This window comes from Magallana gigas, chromosome 7 (genome assembly GCF_963853765.1).
Source record: "Magallana gigas chromosome 7, xbMagGiga1.1, whole genome shotgun sequence".
NCBI lineage: Eukaryota > Metazoa > Mollusca > Bivalvia > Ostreida > Ostreidae > Magallana > Magallana gigas.
The window spans coordinates 14502509-14511569 of NC_088859.1; the positions used below are offsets into that span (position 1 = coordinate 14502509).

General features: G+C 33.9%; 1 protein-coding gene across 3 annotated transcripts; it reads left to right on the forward strand.

Annotated features, from left to right (window-relative positions):
- The first annotated feature begins 434 nt into the window (after positions 1 to 434).
- LOC105340312 (cysteine-rich protein 2-binding protein) lies at positions 435 to 8502 on the forward strand. 3 transcript variants are annotated; one of them, XM_011446279.4, is made up of 18 exons: positions 435 to 571; positions 929 to 1061; positions 1429 to 1543; positions 2423 to 2557; positions 2874 to 3016; positions 3463 to 3614; positions 3813 to 4146; positions 4459 to 4614; positions 4929 to 5307; positions 5660 to 5780; positions 6037 to 6129; positions 6270 to 6350; positions 6447 to 6559; positions 6955 to 7041; positions 7305 to 7423; positions 7664 to 7712; positions 7933 to 8065; positions 8259 to 8502. In XM_011446279.4, the coding sequence occupies exons 2-18, from the start codon at positions 953 to 955 to the stop codon at positions 8430 to 8432; spliced, it is 2493 nt and encodes an 830-aa protein (XP_011444581.3). In that variant the 5' UTR covers positions 435 to 571; positions 929 to 952; the 3' UTR covers positions 8433 to 8502. The 3 variants fall into 3 exon arrangements, with proteins under 3 accessions (XP_011444581.3, XP_011444582.3, XP_019927804.3); XM_011446280.4 differs by having other exon boundaries at positions 479 to 565; XM_020072245.3 differs by having other exon boundaries at positions 481 to 536.
- The last annotated feature ends 559 nt before the right edge of the window (positions 8503 to 9061 follow it).

Below are 9061 nucleotides of genomic sequence, written 5' to 3' on the forward strand. Positions count from 1 at the left end.
TGTTAAAATAGAATATAGGTATATATCAATTTCTTGAAGTATGAAAACTTTATCTCTATTATTATGAAAAATTTGAACACTACCAATTCACATACTCTGCTTCTTTACGCCCTTCCGTTTATTCAGTGTGTGTGTGTTTTAACCAATTAAAGATTGACAAAAATCACAGGGGGGTATCATCATGTCCTTTTTAATGATGTAGACTGTCAAAATTGATTTCATTAACAATATATTCATATACCATTGTTTGACAAAATATCACTGATATTCTGCGGATCCCCCTCCCCATCACATATCTCGGCAACGGTGATGCACTCAGTTTACCCAAAACCATTAGTTTCGTAATTAAAAAAAATCAGTATAATTAAAACTTGTAAAAAGCAATTCTGTCGGCAGTTCTTTCAATAGAGGCTTTATCTTTTAATTACGATGTTTCGTCACTACATTTTTTGTTCACCAAAATCTTGATGCGAAACTAAATCAAAACATTAACACACCCGCGCACATGTTGATGTTGGATGTTGGAGTGGATGGAGGTCTATAACTAATTAATCATGTTTAATTCGTATGTGTATGTATTACATCTGCAGATTTTGGAATTTACATATTTTTGAAACGATACAATAGTTACGAGTGTTTCATGTTGTGTTTTGATTTACGCACAGTCAGGCAGTTTCTTTCGCAGATGCATCAATCCGCGAAATACATTATATTCTGACTTGCGATAGAACTTGCAAGGAATTATAAATTAATTAATCAATCAATCTTTAAGCTTATGTCAACTTAATTTACTTTAATAAGTCACTTTCTTACAACTACCTGATATGAGGCATAATGTTAAATTTTTTACTGATAAGATTGTTATGTACAATTATTGCATTCAGGATGTGTTTAACCTTTTATGTCATTCACTGGAATATATTTTAAGATGAACTAATGCAACAAATGCCAAATGGCTGAGCCTGATGTATCCAAAGGGACCTGTTATTGTAACACAGGGAGCATTGATGATGAATCACCGTACCTGAAGTGTCAAGTGTGTGAGAAACGCTTTCATCTCGGTAAGGCAGCATGCTGTGTCAAGGTTCTCTAAAATTATACCCAGTTAACTTATGTGCAGCATTAGTGTTTTCTTTTGAAATGAATATAGTAACATTGATAACGATATATGATGAATTAAAGCATTATAGATTTAAATTATCTTGATGTATCATATTATCATTAATTAATTATTACAATGATAATATTTCATCAAGAGAACTTCTTTTGGGAAATTAAATAAAAAATATCAGGAAATTAAATGTGGTTAAAGTGTTTAAATTCAGAGGAAAGGATTTCAACAAAAAGTTAATTAAGTTAGACATGTACATTAAATTTAACATGGTCTTTCTAGATGAAGTAAAGAGTCACAATATCTTTTGTTTGTAGATTGTTTGAAGTCAGGTGCCCCATCGTCTATGGTAGGAGATGTATTCTTTAATTTCACTTGCACAGACTGTGCAGAAGATGGCCAAGAAGATGTGAATAGAATGAAGATGCAATGGTTTGAACTATTCATAAGTACTTATCCATAAACCTAAGATACTAATTGGTGCTTAATATTTTGCTTTCATATTTATCAACAAAAAGCAATTTACAGTTATGAATCTATTTTCAAAATAGAAAATTTTTCATGCTTCTAAGATTGCAAAATAAGAATTTATATTTGGTCTGTTTTTTATCAGTACAGCTTTAACCCCAAACTTTTGATTCATTTTAAATATCAATTTTATTTGACCTTAAAGGTCAAGGTTATTATAAAGTCTAGTGAAGTTACAAGTAAATGAATAAAACATACACCAGCAGATTGATCAATAATTGTGTAATATCTCAGCAGCTGTAGCAAACATGTAAAAACTTAAAGTCTAAATTCCTAGCTATACATGTACATATATTTTTATTAATAATTGTGTAATATCCCAGCAGCTGTAGCAAACATGTAAAAACTTAAAATCTAAATTCCTAGCTATACATGTACATATATTTTTATCAATAATTGTGTAATATCCCAGCAGCTGTAGCAAACATGTAAAAACTTAAAATCTAAATTCCTAGCTATACATGTACATATATTTTTATCAATAATTGTGTAATATCCCAGCAGCTGTAGCAAACATGTAAAAACTTAAAATCTAAATTCCTAGCTATACATGTACATATATTTTTATCAATAATTGTGTAATATCCCAACAGCTATAGCAAACATGTAAAAACTTAATTAAATCTAAATTCCTAGCTATACATGTACATGTAAGTGCTTCAAAGCCACCATTGTGTTTAAAGGTGTTTCTTCTCATGTACCTTGTACATTAGCGGAATGTTGAGATAATAAATAGTAGTTTATATCTATTCTCTCAGTCATTGACCAGTCTCTGGGTTGTAGGACACAGGTGGTGTACCTGGCCCTGTATAACCTGCAGAGTCTGGGACAGTCGGGAAAGTGTGGCTACTACAGGTGGAAGGAACACATCTGTGCCTACATAGACCGCCACTGGAATACCCTGTTTGGATCACACAGGTAAGTCAAAACTTTTATTATTCACCACAAACAAGGGCATATTTTGTACTTGTACTACCAATATTAGCAAGATTTTGGAAGTGTTTTGAGTTTTTTGGTTGTTTGTTTGTTTGTTTTTTTTTTTGGGGGGGGGGGGGATTGAACTTAAAATATCTGCAAGAACCAGAGTTTATATCATTTGTATACAAACATGCTGAAATAAAGTATATACTACATGTTATTGTAATCAAGAAAACTGCTGGATTACTGATAAAATATATTTTTAAGAAATCGGTCAGTTACATTGTTTTGATCTCTATGATGATCTGAATTTTAGGAAAAAGACGACCCTATGGCACGGGACAGTGGCCGGTACCTTGTCCTCGGGCTGTCCTCATCACTTTACCTCGGGGGCCAACGAACTCGGGGAGACAGGCTGGTGGAGGCTGACCACAATGAAACCTCCCTATGTAAAGAAAGGTCAGAGATACAAGCTGTGTCCAAAAGTAAAATTAAACCCTTAAATTAAAAAAGTGTTAATTGTTTCTGTAAAAACCTTATAAAAGCCCTACGTTTGTACTTTTTCCTTATAGATAGGTTCAATACTTTAGTCATAAGTAACTTTTATTGTTAAAGATTAGGACATGAATTGTTTGTAATGCAAAGTGCAACATATACATGTGTATAAATTGATGGATTTCAAGACATGTTCTGATTGTGCTGAAGTTTCTGCATGGATATACATGTACTGCATAATTTGTAATGTAAATTCATGAAATGGTTCATAAATTCTTTGCATGTGAAGTGAAAAGTATGTTTGGGTAGATTTTCCTGAAAACAGAAGAACATGGTATTCCACATGTAAAGACTAAGTTTGATAGATTATTTTAGTGGAGTTCGTATTAACTTGTGTTTGCTTTGAATAGTGACCACCACCCCAGTATCTACCCCAAAGTCCAACCGAAGGAGGGGCCCTGTACTGGATACAACCTTGAAGGTTGAGGGGCTGAGGAGCAGGCGAGGAAAGACCTCTATAGAGTCAGCCATGGAACTCAAGGCCAAGAGAGAAACTTTACTGGTGGGACATTAAAAGATCACCAAATTCTTCTGTTCCCACTAATATTTTTTCATGCAAATCCTTAAAAATTATTATGTTGATGTAAAGGTATCTGTTGGATATACTGAGTCTTGCATTGAAGTGCTTTTACAACTCAATATTTTAAAATATTGATGATGATGATGATGATGATGATGATGATGATGATTCTTGTTGAAGGAGGCTAAAGAAATGAGGAGATCAAAGTCTACAACTCCAGGGGTTTCTCCAGTTCAAAGTGAGGCTTCGGACAGTAACTCCCAGTTCACTGGGCATAATTTTTTCCGACAGGATCCAGACTTTATAGTGATCAAGCAGGAGTCCTCAGACTCTCTGGATACAAGTCAAAACCTATCTGCCAATCGCAGCTTTTATTCTATCGCTTCCTCGGGCAGTACTTCCATTCGGAGCTTGTCTGAATCTTTTAAAGAGGTGGATGAGGACAGCCAATTTTCCTACACAAGCAGCACGAGGACAGATTCATGGCTAACAGAACAAGAACTCAAACCCAATGGTATAATTAACTTGTTCTTATTTATTATCAATAGTTCTGAAGTTTTTATTTTATCCCAAACTTGATAAACAACAGCTTAAGTTTTTTTCAAAGTTTGAAATGACAATGTTGAGAAAATCCATAAGAAATACAAATGTCATCCAAGTAAATCATTATGTGATAGACTTGATGTTTCAGATGTTATGAAAGAGAAAATACTTTATTTTTGTAATAACTTGAGCAGAAGCAGTAGAATAAGTGCATTTCATTTGAATATAGCTTGGGCGAAAACAAAAATTTTAGACATCAATTCATGTTACTGTTCGTTTTTAGCGAGCCTTCCCTCCATGTTGATGTCCGATGACCAGGAGTCGGAGAGTGATTTTGAGATTGACCCAGGAACCATAACTCCTCCACCTGAATCTCCAATGCAGAGAGAAGACTCGCCTACCCTACAAGATATCCTCAGCACTGTATCAACTGTGGATGGTATGAATAAACCTATTTTTATGTGGGCAACGAAAGATAATATTGGTACCTTAATGTTAACGTGAACAAGTGAAGTATATAAGTATTTATTTAAACAAAGTGTTATTTTAATTAGCATGAATCATTCATCATTGGAATATTCTAGACTAACTTCTTTTTACGCTCAAGAAATTTTGCGATGTTTTAGAGAATATGTCTTGCTGCATGCCAGTTCTTTAATGCCTATCATATTTGTTTGAGATTATGCACAAAGGATTCAGTCACAAGAATTGTTTTGCTTTTGATACCTTTTTCCATTTTTCTTTCAATTTCAGACAAATCAAACAGTACCGATCCTGGCACAAAACCATCTGTCCTACATACACAGACCCCCTCATTACAGACATATCAAGCCCCAAATAAACATGTGGAGCAACAAGAACCACAACAATTAATTATAAAGCAGGAGCCTGGAACACAGCTCACTCAAACACCAGACAGCAGCAAGCTCGATCCTGAGGAGGAGGACTCGGTTGTAGACTCGGAGTCAGAAAGTGACAGTAATGAGGAGGAGGTTGAGGAGGAGGAGGTTGAGGAAGAAGAAAAGGCTGGGACATCCTCTCAGTCCTTGGGCCGGGCCCCGCATAGGAAGAGGAGGAGGCTGGGGCAAGAAGAGGAGGAGAGGAAGGAGAATCTGGAGCCACCTCCTCCGAAGTAAGTTATAAGGTGGAGGGGCCAGCGAAACTAATTTGTTTACCCCCACCTCCCTAATAAATGATATTGTGAATGGGATTAGTGTTACTCATTTTTTTATATTGGTGTAAACAAACATAATTTTGCAAAGGGTACAGTGAAACACAGTTACAGCAAAGACATTTTTAATGTACTTATGCTTACATGGAAGTAGATTTCATTGCCTTTAGTTTTAAAACATAATTAACTAATCGGATTTAACAAATTATATGAATAAAAAAATTTCATCCATGGCACTTTGTTCATCTGATATGTCCATATGCAATATATGTAATGATGTATGAGATAAATGTTTTGATTTTGAAAACAACAGGATGCATTTGATGAGTTTGTATGAAGAGAGACAGTTGCTAAAGAAAATGAACATGGCTGCAGATGAAGGACCACTTCCTCCTGAGCTGCATCGATTAAGGCGCAAACTTATCGTGAGACAGGTAAACCTACACTTCAGGTACTTGTAGTTCTTCAGAGGCAGTTCAGGCAGGTGGGGCCATTGATTAGTTGATATTTAGCATGCATTCCATTATTTGATCTTAATGTACATGTTTTAGCGATCATTTAGATATTATTTCTTCTATGTAAAGTTTGTTCACACATAAATGTAAAAGATGCAATGATTTTCTTTGATTTGATTATTATGATAATGAGTTGTGATACATAAGGCATTGTAGAATTCTTAATATCCTACAGCAACAAAGAGAGAGGGGACTGCCTGTGTTTGATGCTGATGCTCAGATGAATCAACTGGCTCAAAAATTCTGGGGAGATTCGTGGGAAAATGAGGTAAAACAAAAAGAACATGCTTACATGTACCAGTACATGAACACTAAAATGTATCAATAGTCTAAAGCTGAAGTAGCTATAGAATTACATTTAACCTGTCCCTCTCTGCAAGAAATTTTGATGAAATTTTGTTGTTGCAGGAAAACAAAGAATATAACCCCAAAGGGGTCCCCACATCACACCTGTCATCTGGAGAAGCCAGGGTGCTGGATAGGTTTCAGGTAAACAGTTTAGTTCTTCTCCTGAATCTTGTCAGATTTTGTTGTCAAGATTTTGTTAAGATTTTACATGTTAGTTACCTCCTTCAATTGTTTAAGGTGGCACCAGCGATCTCCCATATGGTCATGCTTCAACAGCCTTCCTTCATCAATCGCCTGATTGGTACCGACGATGATCAGCTGACCAGTATTCGGAGCCCTTACACATCCAGGTTGAAATACCTACTTGTAGATTTCACTTGTATTTAAATCTTTATAACAGAGAGCAGTGATAAAAAAAAGTTAATTTTTTTGAAAATTGAGTTCATTTTTTTTTTAATTATGTAGAATTGTTCCATGTACATGCTTGTAGATGGTCTTTAATACCTGGTACATATACATGTACGGATATATTTCAGTGCTGTAGAAATTCACTGAATTTTCATTGTGTTATAAACTTGAAAAAGCACCGGCATAGATGTTTGTACACATATATGTTTCTTTGTACTTTAACATCTATCTAATGTACATGTACATGCATGCATATTGCAAATTACAAGCAATTTTTTTGGTACCATAAATGTATGTTTAAATGTTTAAGATAAAAATCTTGTACCTGTAATTTCAGAATGCTGAAGCCATTTATTAGAAGAGATTATGAGTCACGCCCTTTGAAAATGAGATTATTAGAGGAAATCAAGGCATATCCACACAGGTATGATAAAGAATGAAAACACATTACATCTTTTAAAATGATGAGTAAAACACATTTAAAGGAACAAATTGCTTGAGTTTCTTCATTCTTTTATCTACTTCTGTGAGGTATGTTACCATATATAATAGATTTTTTTTCACTATGGAATTAAAAACAACTTATTAGAGCACTATTAAGTGAAGAAACGCACTAGATTGGCATTTGCTACGTAGAGAAATAACTTGGAAGGAAAAAAAATTGTATTGTGCGTCATCTTTCTGCAGAGACAATCAGGACTGGAGGCCGTCCAGCCCCCCACCCATCGACTACTGCTATGTCCGTCCACAACATATCCCCTCCCTCAACACGCTGTGCAGGGAGTTCTTTTGGCCTGGGATTGATTGTAAGTGTAGTTGTCTTTTACATGCTATACCATGCATACTGTATATTAGGGTAAATGACAGATATAGAAGATGCTTTTCTCTGTAAGAGGATTCTTTTTTATGCAAGAAATGATTTATTTTACAATGTAAACAGAATACTTTGTATTTGATTTAAGATTATTCAACAAAATGAAAAATTCCCACCAAGATGCCATTAAGTAAGTTGGCAGTCAGTTAATGTGATATTTTGTTATCCACAGTATCTGAATGTCTACAGTATCCTGACTTCAGCTGTGTTGTTTTGTTCAGGTGAGAATCTGTGGATTAAAATCATGAAAGATACTTTTACATATGTTGTGCAGAATGAATTGTGATACAAGTACTTGAACATGATTTTATATTTGATATGGCACCAGGTTTACTGGAAATATGATAAATATTTTCTACTTTTGACCATGTTTAGCAAATAAATTCTTAAATGAGCATAGAAACACAGACTAAATGTTTTTATTATTTTTCTTTTTAATAGGAAGATTGTTATAGGGTTCTCTTTTATGGTCCCAGACGTTAAATTCAATGAAGCTTATATCTCCTTCATCTTTACTCACCCTGAGTGGAGACGAGCAGGCATTGCCAAGTTCATGCTTTATCATCTCATACAAGTAAGTGGGTGTATTTGTATTGATATATTTCTTAAGTAGAAAAAACGATCTATAATATTGTGGAATATTTTAATTTTCTAATTAAATGGAGGAAAATATTTTAATTTTTTAACCATATTAAATCAGTATGGTATATAGAAGAAAAATGAAAGAGTTACCTCCCTTAAACACATTTTTTTCTTTCTATTTTCAGACTTGTATGGGGAAAGATGTCACGTTACATGTGTCTGCCACAAATTCTGCCATGCTGATGTACCAAAAGTTTGGCTTCAAGCCAGAGGAATTTATTCTTGACTTTTATGACAAATATTACCCAGAAGACTCGAAGGAATGCAAACATGCCTTCTTTCTTAGACTGAGAAGATAAGATCTGAAGTATTTATAGGAATCTGTTGACAAAATGTACAATTATGATATTAAAATAAATTTTAAAAATATATACTGGTACAATCCTTGTATTTTTTTTCATATTGAAATCTACCGGTACATGAACATTGAGGATTTTAATCTGCTTAAAAGGTTTGATCTTCAGTCAAGTTCTATAAAACTTTTTAATCAGCTAGTTGCATGTAGAATTATTTGTTTACATGAAGAATTTCAGCTCTTTATGTTAAAAAAGTGTAGTCATGTTTAGAATTTGACTTTGGCTTAGTGTTAGTTGTAATTTAACTCGACTGCATTCATTTTATTTTAGAAGTAAGGGTTAAGTTGACCTTTATGTGGACAGCTCTTAATTTTATATACATATCCCTCCACTTTTTCTGGGTTTTTTTCCCGTTACAACTCTTAGAACAATGCAGAATTGCTCATTAAAACAATTGGATACTAAATGTTGAATTTCCATTAATCTTAATTAAGTACATGTAATATAAAAAGACAATAAAATTAGTACACAGAGGTTTGCATAATTTTGTAATTTAAATGTACTGGTATTTATAGAAGAAAATTTTTGTGTATTTTTTTTTTAATAAAATAAGATGGTTAAGAGTTGTGAAG